The sequence below is a fragment of the Oryzias melastigma genome, linkage group LG20 (assembly GCF_002922805.2).
Source record: "Oryzias melastigma strain HK-1 linkage group LG20, ASM292280v2, whole genome shotgun sequence".
Lineage (NCBI taxonomy): Eukaryota > Metazoa > Chordata > Actinopteri > Beloniformes > Adrianichthyidae > Oryzias > Oryzias melastigma.
This window is the reverse complement of record NC_050531.1, coordinates 20,986,376-21,002,874: the sequence shown is the minus strand read 5'-3', so window position 1 is coordinate 21,002,874 and position 16,499 is coordinate 20,986,376. Positions and strand designations below refer to the sequence as shown.

General features: G+C 39.1%; 1 protein-coding gene and 1 long non-coding RNA gene across 8 annotated transcripts in view; both read left to right on the top strand.

Moving 5' to 3' along the window:
* The window catches only part of LOC112151031 (microtubule-associated protein 4), a 111,504-nt gene that overhangs the window by 54,877 nt on the left and 40,128 nt on the right, over window positions 1-16,499 (top strand). For 6 of the 7 annotated variants that reach the window (XM_024279636.2, XM_024279635.2, XM_024279633.2 and 3 more), the window contains exons 4-5: window positions 11,312-11,479; window positions 14,035-15,411. In XM_024279636.2, the coding sequence (XP_024135404.1) occupies window positions 11,312-11,479; window positions 14,035-15,411 (1,545 nt within the window). The remainder of the gene's footprint in view (window positions 1-11,311; window positions 11,480-14,034; window positions 15,412-16,499) is intronic. The other variant, XM_024279639.2, reaches the window with a different exon arrangement.
* On the top strand, window positions 6,057-7,968 carry LOC118600226. The gene is made up of 2 exons (XR_004949823.1): window positions 6,057-6,946; window positions 7,139-7,968. It is a non-coding gene; the product is annotated as an uncharacterized LOC118600226 (long non-coding RNA).

Below are 16,499 nucleotides of genomic sequence, written 5' to 3'. Positions count from 1 at the left end.
TCGCAGGACTAAATATCGCGATATATCGCAATATCGATATTTTGGCACACCCCTAATAAACAGATGGCGTTTAAATAAAGCTACAGGTGTTCACTATATCAAATGAGTGGCAAAATGCTTTAGCTACTGTATCTTCATATTACTGATGGAGATCAGAGAGCTTTAGGTCCTTCCTAAAGAGTGTTACCGACTGGTCATCAACTGTCTTGTCAGGTTCATGAAGTGAGAAACCAAAGACTATAAATGTATAAACTCCGTAAACTTATATTTTACTTTTTTTTTTATTTTAAATCCCCCTCCAATGAAAATCAAAATTTTTTAGTTTGTATTTGTAGCATTTTTTCTCTAAAAGAGAACAAATGTAATAAGAAATCATTTTGTTTTTGCATTTCCGAGTATTTCTCCTTTTAAATCTCAGTCAATCACACTTTTTGAATGAATGATCTTCTTTCCATCAACAGCTCTGCTGCACATGCACTAAACCCTCATCTGTTCCTAGTGTCTAGTTCAGGTTCTGGAGAAGAGAAGATGGTATCTTCACATTGGCTGCAGTCAAATGAGCCGCCGTTCACATTTCTGTGGTCAAATCAGCATCACTGGATTTTTTGTCTGAGATTCATCCAATACTTACGGTAGCAGGACTGAGAACGCTGGAAAATCTCCACCAGACTCCACGGAGCTTCTTGATGTGACCACGGAAATGTGAACGGCGGCTCATTTGACCGCAGTTGGAAAGGATTGTAAATCAATGAAAGAGCATTTTGATGTTAGCTTTGATTATTTTATCAAGAACTCTGAGAAACCAATGATTGAATGTATTGATCACAGTCAATAAACATTGGAGAATTAGCTAAAAGAGTCTTTGGTGAACTGGAAGGAGAAAGAATCAGGATTTTGGAGGAAGTTCTGTCCATGAAGATCTTCACTTCCTCGTCCAGCTGACATCTGGATCAGAACTATACGGCTGGACATTATTGACATTTTTATGTAGCAGAGGTGAAGAGGGGCAAGACACAGAGCTATCATAATCAGACAGGGGGATTGGGGCAGGGCTGCTAATCTCAGCTCCAAAACCCACGCCCCCTCAGAGGAGATTTTGGAAACAGAGGCTTCAGATCAACATGAAAAGTAGCTTTTTACGACATTTAGGTTGTGAGATTTTGGTTAAAAACTTCATAATCATAATTAAAACACTACTAGGAATTTTTTTTTACTAAAATAATTGTCATGGAAGACTTTAAAAAAACGTTTTAGTAGCCAGAAATGTACAGAAGCTAAACACTCTGAAAGGAAATGTTGTTTCTCAAACTCATCAAAAGGCTGGTTAGGAGGCATTTTGATCGGCAGCCATTGAAAGGGAAAATAGAGCTGTCGGTTCTACTGTTTTTCCTTCATTAAAAGAGCAATAAATAAAGAGTAGCTGCAGTTCCAGAGCAAAATATTTTACAGCCTTTTTTTTAACCCAGGTTCTACAAACACATTAAAAAAGGTGAAATAAACAATCCAACTTTATCAAAAAGAAAGAAAAAACTGACAGATTAACTGAGGACAGTTGAAAGTGCTTTTACACTATGCAGTGTACAGACACACACCCCTCTTCGTTTTGTCTCTGAGGCTCATGTACACAGCCCCACAAGGACAGAATATTCTTGTCCTCATGTGCACTGGCATCTCACAACCTAAAGGGGTGTAACCAGTAAGACAACACGGCAGTGCGTAGGCTTTTGTTTGTGGTACTCTGTACTTAACACCTCAGAGACCTTGTGTCATCTTCATCATGGTGATGGGGACATTATCTGATTACTGCAAGTACCGATCTGCTGTTACAATGTCTCCTTAGGAAGACGTGAGGAAGGCTGAGAGACGGGTAAGGGGGTGCAGGAATTCATGTTTGGAGTCTACAGTTCGTGAAAAGCTTTGAAAACCTGGTTGAGACTCGCTGCCTCTTAATGTCTGTGAACTGCTTCATGTGATGCTATTTTCACAACCAGCATGTGATGTTCAAGAACGTGCTAAACGTGGGTTTTTGGAGGTGCTATAGCCTATAGTGTTTACGCTGGATGGGAAAGGGAGGGGCTTCTTCTTCCTCTGTTTTCCATGGCCAACCACAGTTGGAAGAGACTTGGTGTGAAATGCCAAAGTGATGCAAATCTACTGGATTTTTCTCTCACAGCTCTATTCCGATGCATGAAAGACTTGGGGTCACAAAATTCCGGCTGGACACAAACCGCAAATATGAATTCCCTCTCCATGATCAATTTTCAAACTGTTGGTACAGCCATAATTGAAAGGAACACCATCCATACATCACTACAGAATCCCAGTCCTTGATTGGTCAAAGTTAAACTTAATTTAACTTTCAACCCACATTCAGTGTTTGTGCGTTTTGTACATGGAACCTGGTAATGGTCTTAAAAATGTGCTTGATCGCGAGTTTAAAGCGCAGAAGCCAAAATAGGAATACAGAATATGCTTGTCCGACATATTCTCATCCCCAAGTCGTCACATATTGATGTTTGGTTAAAGACCCCTCCACGTCACTTTTTGACGTTTTAGGCGTCCCAAACTTTTTTGATGTGCTCGCTGTTGGTAAAATCAAGGGTCCACAACCCTCTGTATGTGGTACCGAATTCAGACTGGTCCTCAAAACGTGTCAGGTGCCGGATTAGGGTGCAGAGCCAGACCGAACCAGTACCAGACGCGGAACTGGCCGCGAACTAGACCTGGACACGAACCGGTAGCAGGTTATGATACCAGTACTGGATTAGGGTACTGCATTAGGGTACCGGTACTGGGTTAGGGTATCGGATCAGGATTATCGGTACTGGGTAAGGGTACTGGGTTAGGATACCAATACTGGGTTAGGGTACCGGTGTGCTCCACATCCCGTTACTGGACTGGTTCTGCTTTGGGGACCCATGACTTAAAGGGAACAGCCAGCACGTCAAAAAATTAAGAGTTCCGGACACCCATAACCAGATATCTAAATGTGACGAGTTGTGAGTGAGCATGCGTTGACTTGTCTACATGGACTTTTCCTTGGAACTGTTTACTTGAAAGCATGTTGCCGGGGGGGGCGGTGTGAATGTAGCTGCAGAAAGAAGCTAAAACTTTTTTTTGTCAATGTTGTTCGTTCAGATGTTTTTTGTTTAATTACTTAAAAAGAACAAAGCTAATTTGCTATATCTTTTCATTAAAAATTCCTTGTCTACTTACCTGTTTCTTTAAATGACGAATAAATTAGAATTAAGAAAGCTGTGTTGTTTAAACTGCATTGTGGTTTGTAAATACCTCATCTGCAATTCAACATCTAGCAGGAAAAATACAATTATTACAGATTTAGGTTCTATTCATCTATAATTTTTCTTTTTGTCCAAAGAGTCCGAACCTTCTGATCCTCAGTGACCCTAAATCCAAACTGTTGTTGTTGTTTGTAGAAAATGTAATGAATGTATATGCAAATGTCCCACTTTACAACAGACTGCACATCATCGCACACATTGTGGGTCACTGCAGAGTCACACAGCAGTTCTAGCCTGTCTTCTGTGTCTGTCTTCAGTCGGTTTCACACAAACGGTGCACAATAACGGTGCAACCAAGGACATGCTCTATTCCACCTCCCCCCTCCAGGGTTTAAGTGTACATTCTCAGAATATTGTGGGATCATGCGATAAACATGACTGCAAAGGGGGAAACCATCCATGGTTGGTATATGCAGACGTGTAAGAAAATTACCTCTACTTCCAAAACTTTATTGATGAACCAAAATACGTTCGTATGTTCCTTTTTATGTGTATCAAGTAGTCAACGTTGTTGCATGTTGTTTTCACCAAAATGGCACAAATACTTTCTGCTTGAGTTAGCAAGGTGGCTACAGCCAGAGATATGTTGCCATGGTAATGCCAGGTAAGGACGCAGGGTGAGAATCAGAGCTAGATTTGCAAATCCTTTAAAGAAATTGTGAAAGCAATTGAGATTTTAAGCAATAATCTTGATCATCAAAAAACCCAGGCATCTTTAGGTTTCATGAACCTATTGATATAGCTGTTCAAACACTTTTAGTTCACCACTAGGTGGTACTAATAACTTTGTATATTAAATAGTACCATTATGAAACCAAAATGTCTGTTGAATCTTTTACGTACCGTAGTTTTAGACATGGGAGCTAAAAAGCATTCGTATTTCTCGCAGTACTAGCTTGATAAATATATATCTTTTCCAATCTTACAATAAATCAATTCAAACAGTAAAGACACGACTTTTCTGATGTTATCTTTGAACAGTGAGTGGACCTTGTTTAGCTTCCAGCAGAATCCCTTTAGAAGAAACGGCAGTTCTCCTGGTTTTGAGGAATCATGGGTAATAGCTTCATGTCCTCCATTTTGATTTTTCTAATAGCTTTATAGAGCTTTTCAAAGTTATTTTCCTTACTTTAACAGCTTTGAAGAATATTTTTATTGTTCTTAAGAGCTATTTTAATTGAATTTTAAACCCTGTTTACAGCAATTTCGTCATTTTTTTATCATTACCGTTTAAAAGCATTAAATAGCTCCAAAAAGCCCTAAGTCAAGTTGGTTCCCTTTAGAAAAAACAGGACCTTTACATGAGGTTTTGAGGAATCATGGGTAGTCTCCAGTGGTAATAATAAACTATAGTAAAGTTGATCACACTCATGTACAAACACACATTTTTGAACATGAAAACCCAATTCTTCCCAGCTGAACATTTTTCCTTATTAAATCTAAGCTATTTGCCACTGCGTCCAATACTCTGAGCATTATGTTGAGTGCAGCTGTGTCCTAAAGTGCTCCCTGTTCTTGACTGAACTGCACAGAATCTGTCTAATTATCATAAAGCTCCACAGTTAGATGAAGAGACAGCTGTGGTGCAGAGATAGGTTTGTTTAGGCTTCAGTTTCTCTTAACTTTTGAGGGTAAAGTTTGTCTTCATCCTTTATAAAACAATTTTTGAATTTAGTTATTTTATTTTATTATTACATTTTTATGTTAGACAGTCTTATTCACTTGTTGTTTTTAAGTCCTCTTTAAAAACCCACTTTTATAACTTGGCTTTTAATACACAGTAAGGGGTTTTCTCTCTTTCATTTTACATTTTGTTGTTTAGTTATCTGATGGAAATAGTTGTTTTTATTATCTCTATGTACTTGTTAACATGCATTATATTTTAGCATTTGTTTGTGTCTACAGAGCCAATTTTAAGTGCTTCATAAATAAAGTTTGTATGGTGCATTTTATTTTAGATTTATTTAGATTTTGTGTAGAAATCATTAAAAAGTTTTATAGATTTTCTCTGAAAGTGAAAGATAAAGAATCAGATTTCAACTTCAACCTCGTCTGAATTTTAAAGGGCAACAGATTAAAACATTAAAATTGCTGGTATATTCTCAATATAAAAATAAGCTGTTAGAACAACTTTATTAGCAGAACCTCATAGCATTAGACAGCACTTCAATAAATATTTTGCATTATTTTTATGGAATGTCTGAACAACTGTCTCCAAAACATCCATATCTGGAGTAAAGGCTCCTGTTTTTTGTCTGTTAAATGCAACCTTGTTATATTTTGAAGTCAAACACTTTTTCTGTTTCCTCACAGGATCTTAAAATACATTTTCCAAATTCATTTTTTTTGTAAACTTTTATTAGCTTAGGGGTTTCAGTTTACCAGTTGGTGCAGCCGTTTTAAGAAAGTGGTGGACTGATTTTTGACACGTGACCATACGTGCATCAAGATTAAGAAGGAGTTGGATGTGGTGGAGAGTCCAATAGTTTTCCAAAATTACCCAACATTCCCAATTTTCCCATGGACCAGTACCGTTCCACGGGCCAGGGTTTAAATAAAACTGATGCTTTAAAGTGACTGCTCCAATGAAGTTTTCTGGAAGCTTCTGCACCTGCAGCCCTTTCACGGCTGCTCAGTCTGAGTTCAGCACCTTGGACAGCAGCACTGCTCAGCAGGAGAAACTTTGCATCTTTTTTGCCTCGCTGATTTTTAAGAAAACAACAAACTTTTCTTTTTTTTTCTTGTTTTGCCCTCAACCGTAAGTGCTTCTCACTTTTCCCGGCTGCCGTGCCGGCTGTCCTCACATCCACTCTCTTAAAGGCTCGAAGATGCAAATTCAGACTGTTTGTGAGGATTGCTTTACCAGTATGTGGAAATCAATCTGTGACCCTGCCTCTGGAGGTTTTGTATGTGTGTGTGAGTGTGTGTCGAGACAGACTTTGTAACTCCAGCTTGGCCCATGTGCATCTCGTGCATGGAAGTCTTTTTGACTGTGGGAAACATCCTGTCGTGTTGTGTCACCGTCACCCTCTGTGGACGCTGCTGAGAGAGGGTTGCCATCGGTGCCTCCCTCCTCCCTTCTTCACTCCTCTGTCTTACCACTCTTTTCTTTTTACCATTTCCTCTTGTTCCTTCAATTTTTTACTCATAATTCTGTCATTTTTCTTGTTTTAGCACAAATCCATATTTCTTTACATATTCCCTCTTATCCCACACCCCTTGCTTTAGTCACTTATTTATTAATTTTTATTCCGCTTTCCTAAAATTGTTCTGTCTTGCACCTGAAGAGTGTAATTAAATCACTTCATTTGGGATTCTGACCTCCTGCATCCCCTTAACAGAAACTGGAGGGCCATCACTACAAAGAGGGGAAAGGGAGTGGGCTGTAGGAGAGGAGGGGAGGTACTGGCTGGCGGAGGGCCCAGACCTGAACCAGACAGACAGTGAAACGTCATCACACCAAATCCAGACTCCCTGACTGTGATCGTGTGTGTGCATTTGTGTGGTGGTTGTGTGTAGACGGAGGGTTCACAGTGTTTGTAGCTCAAAGCCTGCTGAGGCTGCAAAGGAGACAGACAGAGAACGATGCAATGAGGACAGTTGTGTGGTACTGGGAGTTCTGCTCTGATGAGGAAGCTTGGCAGGTGAGGGTGCAAATGCATGTCCAGAGGATGGGGACGGCTAATTATATTTTAATTCTTAAAACCTTTCATTTGAGCAGTTGTCACATGTGTTTGCATGTAGTCATTTCAGTAGCCTCGCCTTTCGGTTGGACTGTATTGTATAATTGGTGAGGAGGAATTCATGTGTGGTGAACCATGTATTTAAACCTGCAGGTTGTAGGCTGACCTCAGGGGGCAAATATCAGCATTTTGCCCACAGGTGGAAGGGGGAGTCTGGCCGAGTTCACCCGTCCAGCAGCAGGCCTTGCTTTCTTTTTTGTCAGGTAACGAGGTAAAAAAATCTTTTATTATTAAGTTTATTGTATAAGATATTAACAGTATGCCAGCAAATTAGAAAGAATGTAGTTAAAGCACTGCAATTATGTGCTTTTTCTTTATTGCAATTTTGATCAAACAGTTTCACCTCAAACTTGGAAAACTGCTAAACAATACATGCACATTACACCTGAAAACAACGTTTTAAAATCTGAATCCAGATGTAAATGAAATCGAGTGTAACCAATAATATTTGATCATGTTTAAAGGTTGGGGTGTTTTCTAAACAGAGACGGTTCCATGGCTAAAAAACAAAAAAAAATAGTCCATGAAAGCTTTAGTAGAGGCATGTCCAAAGTTTGACCCGCGGGCCAAATGAGGCTCCCGTTTAAATATCCAACAGCCCTAAAGCTCCTGTCATAAAATCATTTTAATTTTAACATGTTCTAAAAACTGTCTATATTTCTTATTTGTGGTTAGCTAAATTGTGTTTTCATATTCAATATGAAGAGGAGAAAAACTGGTGCCCAACCTTTTTGTGGCTGCGAATGGGTCAACCCATGAGGATTGTACCAAGAGGGAGGGAGGAGGGGGTAATACTGATCATCGTTTCATTCCGTCATCTGACATGTGTGCATGATGAAGGATTGATAAAACACATAAGGCCTCTTGATTTATTGTCATGTCAGAAGTGGTTAAAATAGAGTTTAAAAAGAAAAAAAAAAAAACTTCAATAAATAAACAACATGTAACCAACAAATCGATTATTGATGCTCAATAGGAAACAAATCAGTATACTTTTAAGCTCCATGCAAAAGCTTCAAGTGAAACATTTTAACACAAAACTCATTTTTTACAAAACAGAAGAACTCAAACTTATAACTAAGACTAAGCGCCCGCTCCCCCGGCGTGCGCTGACTTGCACGCGCCGCGCAAATTTCCGTTTCTCTTCCACTCCCCACCCCACTCTCTGCGCACTGCTCCTCTTCTTTTTTTTTTTCATGAAAGTACTTAAATCGCACTTTTAGCACTTATTCTAATAAAGAGAATGCGGTTGGTTTTCAAAATAAAAGATTTCTGAGTGAAAAAAACAAAATGTAATGTAAAACCATGTAATAGTGAATGCTGCACCAACTTCTTTTCGATTCTCTGATTATCCCACACTGGTTAGCAAAACACCCAGACACTAAAACTCCTCCACCTGTGGCAGTAGCTCTCCACCCACCCAGAGAAGACAAATTTTATTTTATCTGGTCAAGAACCATGGCTTCAGACTTGGCGGTGCTGACCCAGCCACTTCAAATTTGACCCCAAACTACCCCAACACACTTGGATCAACAAAGTCAGCAGGACAGCATCATCTGCAAAAAGTCTTGTACTCCCCAAACCAGACCTCTCCAGTCTCTGTATGCGTCTAGAATTTCTGTCCATAAAGAATACCAACTCTGCCAGCGCTGATAGAGGGCAGCCCTGCTGGAGTCCAACATGCTCCAGAGTAGGTCTGCAAACCCTGCTCTTGTTCTGGTCATACAGGAATTGGATAGGCCTGAGTTAGGCAATAATGTCAAGGCTACAAGTCCTTCTCAAGGAATCTGCATCCACTGAAGAACAATGATTAATTTCTGTACAAATTTAAGATAATCTGCAGACACAGGGACCAACAGGGTCAGGACGTACTCTATTGCTGTTTGAATAAAAATGGACGTTATGAGTGGGAACCCAACAGGACATCATTGCCAGCACAAAGGCATTAAAAGCAAGTCAAACGTATTGGAGGTTAGGAAGTGTATCATGAAAATTGATGATTACCAAAGGATTTTGAGGCACAACCAGTATGGTCAATACGTTGTGCAGATACAGATTCTTCTGATGGACAATGAAATAAGACACCCTTTAAAAAAGACACAGGAATGGTTTCAAACAAAGCAATAGATAACTCTGAACTAAGTCCATTACTCGGTCTCATAGAACACCTGTGGAGAGATCTCGAAACAGCCGTTTAGAGAAGTCTTTCAAATCTGGGTGACCTAAGGCATTTTGCTATAAATGAGTGGTTCAAAATTCTAGTAAAGAGGTGGAAGAAACTCTCCCTTGATTGTGTTTTAATTGAAATAAAAACACTAAACACATATACACAAAACAGTTGCAATTGAAACTATGTTTTTTGATAGAAGTGTTTTATTATTAGTTATAGATTATTTTTCTGTATGTCTTGATATGCTGAATATTCTTCAGTTTGACAAATCACTTCAGTTTGCTAATAGATTTACTTTAACAAATACTGTTGGTTGGATGTTGGGCAATTAGGACTACTTAATGCTCTGCAGACTGACATACTCATTCACACACCCACAGATAGAGCTGGAAGGCTGAGTTTTGCCAGTCACCATGCCAACCCTTCGCATTGCCAGCTCTCAGTGTCGTCTTAATGAGACGTGTCGTCTCCAGAGCATCAAATTACCAACAATCGTGCACACTGTTCAGAAAAACACGCAATTAAAACTTTGAAATTACTGCTGACTCCATCAATTTTACATGGTCATTACTGTAAATACACTCAATGACCATGCTTGGTCAGTTCTTGTCAGGCATTCTGCTTTTCTTTTTTTGCTTTCCCACTATGTTCATGTCTTTCTTCAACTCAACCACATCTTGATATATTTCCTCCACTGCCGTATACTTTACTGTCATTTCCAGTTTGAGATTAGAGGATACTTTAAATTTAGTATTGGAAGGCTCACTTTTTATGTAATTCTAAGTTTGATCTTAACATAACAAAATAAAAGCTAATATTGATCTTTAACAAACTAAAGTAGATAGATTTTTTTTAGTTATCAAATGTTGATATTCTTTAGCAAAAACCAAGTATGAGTGTTTGAAAAACAAATAAGCTTCTTAATCTGATAAATAATGGTTGATAAATTCAGTCAATTTTCTATTTCAAGTTTTAGATTTTCATTAGGGCTCTTGGACATTTGTTTATGTAAAGCTCTTTTAAGGTCCAATTGCATTAATGATGGGTTGTGCACTTTGCATCTTTATCCTGTTGTGTAATCCAAATTCAAGTAAGCTTGAGCTACTAAACACTATGTACTTTGGGAAAGAGAGAAGCCACTTTATTAACTCCTCGACAAACACGCTGTTAAACATTTGATTGCATGTCTGTAAAATATTGTTCAAGGACTCTCAACGTTTGTTCAGCTGCAGCTTTGTTTCTTGACAACCTTTAAAATCAACCTTATTCTTAGTGGTGATATGATGGGACTTTTCAGGTTATTTATTTTTAATGTCCTTGTTTTTCCTGATTGTTTTGGAAGCAAATTTCATAAATATTCTCAAAGTTTTCAACTTGTTAAAATTGAGAGACGTTTCAGACTTCAGAATGTTTGGAAGTGATGACCCTTTCTCATGCTGGTCCAAAGCAACTGTTTCCTCTTCTTTCAATTTTGTGTCTGAAACGGACGGAAAAATTAAAAAGATAACCACAGAGGATCATTACATTCTGGACCAGGTCTTTGTTATGCTGCGAACTGTCTGTTGTTCTGAATTAAAAAGAAAAAAAACTCTTAATGTTGAGCAATACTGCAATGTTCTTCGAAGAAGTATACAGATGAAAAGAGGACAAAACTTTGAGTTTGGATCTTGAGTCGGGAAAAGCACTGGTCGGTTGCTTGCTGTTATCGTAAAACCTTTCCGCCGTTCAATGAGTTCAACATCGTATGACGACTGAAGCTCCACCCTAACGAGTCCATTCCATTTTTCAATGGCACTCGACCAACGAGGGACCAAAAATGGTACCAGTCGGTCCTGCTTAACTGGTCCATTTTGTAATGGAAACGCTCAGTAGTCCTGTTCGGCCCGGTCCAGTCTGGTCTGGACCGCCCAGTGGAAACAAAGCATATGAGTTCTCTTGATTCCCTCAGCTAGGTTCTTCTTACGCCTGATAAGAAAATATAAAGTAATAAATCTCTAAGTGAAAGACTCAGTTTCTTCGTTCTTCCCCATTTTCATTGTCCATTCCACAAGAAACCAAATCTGGCCTTTTTTGATGGTCTCTCTTTTGCTCTGCAGGTGTGTCCCAGCCTGGCGATATAGGGAAAAACATGGAGGTGGGAGCGTCCCCCCTCCAAGCAGAGAAGCCCCCAAGCATAGCAAAGCCACAGCATCCCACTTTTCCAGCAGATGTCCCCAAGGAATCCAGTCCAATGCCTGAACCTTCTTACAGCTCTCTATCACCAGGTACGATGCATTTGAGAACTCATTCTTCTTGGTTTCAGATTTTCCTCCTTCTATTCTGATTCCGACAAGCTTTTAGAAGAAGGTTCAGAAACACTTGTTCCCATTTGTAGTAAAAAATGTCTTCCTGATACAGACATGTTGAACTGCATGTAACACATGGGTTATTTTACATCAGTTCAAATCACTAAATAAAGGAAAACAATTTAAAAACTAGTCTAGGTTCCAAACTTCAGTTTTAATAATATAATATTAAGGTAACAGTAACACACATAAAGAAAGTTTTGGCTTTAAAACTTTTTGAAAAACAGTTTACTTAAATGTAGTAATAGATTACTCACTTATAAAATTTTACATTTGCTCCTAAAATTCTTTTTCTTTTAAATTTATAATCTGCATGTTTGTAGAACTGCAATAATAATAAAGGAGTGTTAATATTCTGTCGTATAGTTTTCAACGCTCTGCTACTTTGGTGGCTGTGGTTGGATCTAGCTGCTTGTTGCTCACAGGCTCTTGCTCTGAAGCGGTCGTGTGCGGCGTCTGCCATCATGTTCCATCTTCTGGGCTCTATTGTCTGCATGCGTTTGATGTCAGTTTGCATGAAAAAGTTCTGCTCTTTGTCCTGGAAAGAGAAGCCTTTTCCAAAAGCTGAAAATATTTGGATGAAAATCTGTTGGGAAAAAAGACATTTAAGAAGAGTGAAGACAACATCGCATGAAAAGATAGACGAGGCCATAAAAACAGACGATGTTTCAACCAATTGCTCAAAGTAGTTTTTATTTATGTACAAAATCTGCCAATTTGTCTATAATTTAACAATTTAAAAACTGCCCCATCTAATATCACATGCAATTTTTTTTGGCATGAACCATATTTCATAAAAATGTTGAATCAGCTACTTGGATCAACGTTACTGGCGTAATGTCTCTGAGTCCCAGCTGTTTTGAAATGCAGCTTATTATTTTAGTCAATTAAAATTAAAGCCTTTACTCAAATTTACCCTGGTTTCAAATGTCCAACAAATTCTGTTTTTGTGTAGACCTTAAACTAAATAATAACCATTATTTTTCAATTATCACTTACAACTAGTGGGGGCGTAATGATTAATCGATGAATTGATTTTTCAAACCAGATCGATCTGTATGAGGAAAGTTGTTAATCAAATCGAAAAAAGTATTAAAATTTGTTTAAAAATGAAATGAACTGATCTATAATCAATCTTTCAAAATACCATTTGAATTGAGGTATGGTAGGTTTATTTTACTGTAATGAAAAACAGCCAAGTTCCATCACAATGGACAACACACACGTGTGATGCAGCGAAACTGATCAACCATCATTCCAGTCTAATGTGTGGAAACACTTTAAATTTAAAAAGTCATGTGACCATACAGTGTGGTAGAATGTTGTAATAATTCCCTTTTGATTATTTTGATGTGGAAAATCAACAGTGGACTGAACTTTATCAAACTAAAATGTGAATGGATTTGACGTTTATTCTTGTTTGTATACATATTTAATTTAATATTAATCCAAGAATCTGGAAAAGTTCACTTGCTCTGTTCAGTACCAGATATTTATCTCTGAGTCACACTGGTGGAATTGTGGATCAATTGTAGGTCAGTGAATCGAATCGTTCAAAATGAACCAATATCAACTATGGATCGTATCGTCAAACACAAATATTGATATGAATTGAACCATTAAAATAATCATTACACCCCTATTTACCAGTTTTATTATTTACTCTTGTTTCTGTTTAAAGCCTTCCTTACTTAGTCTTTGTTAAAAAAAAAAACACGTTAAATGATCACTTTCAACTCTTGAGTGTAGAAAGTCACGTCTTTGTTTTTTCTCCAAACTAATGAAATCAAGAGGCCCTGTTTTATAGTCAACTTTGTTTTTGTGTGTGTTAGGCAACTTTTGCTTTTTCTAATTAAAACACACTCTGGATGGGAAGCACAGTAATGTCACACCATTGTTAGTGTGAAATATAGCCCTGTGGAGATCCGACATGGGTCTCATGGGGCCTGACATCTGCTCCACTTAAGCTTTTCTATTCTATGTTTTGCCTGTTGTTGGATAGTTCTTTAGAAAAACTCAGATCCAGACTCGGTGGATTGCATAACTCATCTAACTTCAATCCATCCTCATTTAATCAATACAATCTAAATGACTCTGAAGAAGTAAAGTTTTTAAGAATTTTGTTGTCTGAGTCCTGTAAGTAACATAAAATTAGCTTGTTTTATTTTGAAATCTGTTGTATGAGCAATCATCCATAAAACTAGGTCATATTATAACCTTTGTAGACACAGATCCTTGACTATATATGAGAACTGGACCTAATATAAGTGTTTGTCGTTTTCATCAACTATTAGTTCATCTCACATTAAATCAAAGGTTGCTGTCACAAAAGTGTTGTATGTTCTCTATTGAACAAATGTATTTATCAGCATTGCTTTCATTTGTTTTTCTTAATGTAAACATTTTTTTTTAATGTAATCATAATTTCAGATCCACTTTTACCAACCCCGTACTTTCTCCTTACCCACAACAAGGTCTCTTAGATGACTCCTGGACAGACCAGACTGGTGTCCTATCAACAGCCGCACCTTTCCCTCCAAGTGTCTCAGTTGTGTTCGATAAGCAAACCGACAATCATGCTGCGAGTCCCGAGGAGCCACCGGATTCATGGCCTGGTGGTGAAAGTGCCGTCTGTGGAGGTGGCGACGACAAAGACGGAGATGCATCAGACCGAAAACAGAAGAAGAAGAAGAAAAGGAGACAAAAAGATGAGGGATCTTACGAACATGAGAGTAGCGGCCAACAAGAACCGCAAACGGGGGACAACAGTCCTTTAGCAGAGGAGTACTACCATAGGATAGGCCCAAGGAGGGATAGAGGCGACGGCGGATGGGAGGAGCACCTCGGAAAGGGTGGGGCTCGAGGAAAAAGGGGTAAAAATCGCAAGAAGCTTCCGGAGGAGTGGGCAGTCAGCGCCGAACCATTTGTTCCTTCATCTGTGACAACAACGGTGATGGATGTGGAGAGTTCAACTCAAGCAAACGTTGAAGTATCATTTGTGGACACGAGCGCCCCCCAGACATTGTGGAACAAGGCAGACTCAGATGAAGGGTTGGGTCCCCTCTCTCAGATACATGAAGATGTGTCTCCAGTTGCTGCTAACATCAATCCATTGGTCTTGAATAGTGAGTTGAAAGCGACAGCAGCTCCATTTACAATGCCATCCTCTGCCACTAAAGCTGGTGTTCCTCCTGTTGACGATCCATTTGATCTCTTGATGGACTCGGAAAACGCCAGCTTGGGCCACAACAGTCAGGCCTTTTCTCCACCCTTCTCTCCAGAGGATAAAGCGGGTGACGTCATGGACAGCGGGATATTTGACAACTCAACTTCTTTTCCAAATTTTTCTGTTCAAGGCATGCCTGATATAGACACCTCAGCTTTTAGCTCCGATTCCCACACAAGTCTAGGTCTTTCTCCGCAAGGTGAGTTGTTGGCTTCCGCCCCTCCTCTGTCCCCGTCTGATGCCTCATGGCTGCTCAACAGCTCCCATCGCAGCAGTAACAGTGACCTGCTCGACTTGAGTCATCCTTTACCCTTAGGTCTGACCTTTGACACTCCAAGTCCAGCACCCCTACGATCCCCCAAAACAACAGCACAAGAGCAGCAGTCAAAAGAGCAAAAAGGTGTCAAATTAAGCCAGAAGAAGTCAGTCTCCTCAGCAAAAAGCCCCACCACCCCTGAAGCAACGAGCTGCTCCCCACAGGCCTCCCCCATCCCAACTCCATCCTCACCTCCATCTGGACTTCCTGGGTCTGGTCTTAATCCTGCAGCTAAGCCTTTCTTTCCCAGCTTTGTTGATCCTGTGGATGAACCAGCTGTGACCCCTCCAGTTGCCCCCACCATGGAAGGTTGGTTGTAATCAGCCTCAGTAGAAGTACATAGAGTGACCCAATGATAGAGAAGAGTTGTCGCCATGCATGACCCTTCCTCCCAGCTTGGGTAGACCTAGCATAGAATAACATTAATTGTGTGTGTAGAATAGGACCTACACCTGGAATGGAAACAACTAAACACTTGGCTGGTTCTTGTTGGCTCGTTCACGTCGGGCTGTTTGTGTGTGAATAATGCATGGACTCAAATGTTGACCAACCGGGGCTTTAGATCGGCTTGATTCTAATCTGTGAGTGCATTAATTTCTAATGATGCATTGCCAGGATGCTCTTGTAATTAACATGGCTGCTGTTTATGGGTGTGTCTCCATTAACCAATCAGAGTGTCGTCTACCCCGACACCTATAAACACTTTCACCAAACGACAATCACTCTTTTATTCTAGTTAGTGGCGACCACTGCAATCCTAATCCCATTCTTTTGCATCCAGGTTGTGCTGTCAGTGTGTTTTCTCTCTCCAGTGTGTAATTAACTCCTGTTTTCCTCACCACTGTAAATGTTTTACAACTTCTGCTAAAAAAATGTACAATTGATGAGAAGGGTGTTTTTTGTGTTTTTTAATCAATTTTTTATGTTGTAATTTGTCTCCTTTGTATGAAGCTTTTTACAAATGATGGATTGCTGTTTACTGTTTTTCTCTTTTTATTTCCATGTGGTGACTGTTGCTTTGGCCACGCCTCCAACACAGGTGAGTCCAATTTTAAGACTTTTTCTGTTTTATTCTGGACTCACATTGGAGAAACAGGCTCCTTAGAACTACTTCTTACCACATTGGCAGATTTTCTTTAAATTAGCAACAAAAAAATAAGCCAATCAGGTAAGAAAAATAGTCTTACCAAGAATTTTTATTTTTGTTTTCTTAAACTAAGGTTATTTTGCTATTGAAAAACTCTCCTGATAAGATTTGTTTCCTCGAAACAAGGCTCTTTTTAAAGATTCAATCTTTGCAATGCAGTTTTTTTCTATGATAAAATAGTCCGGTTATGCTTTACTCACTCACAATGTCCCTTATTGGTGGATACAGGCTGTCTGATGGTAAAATCTGT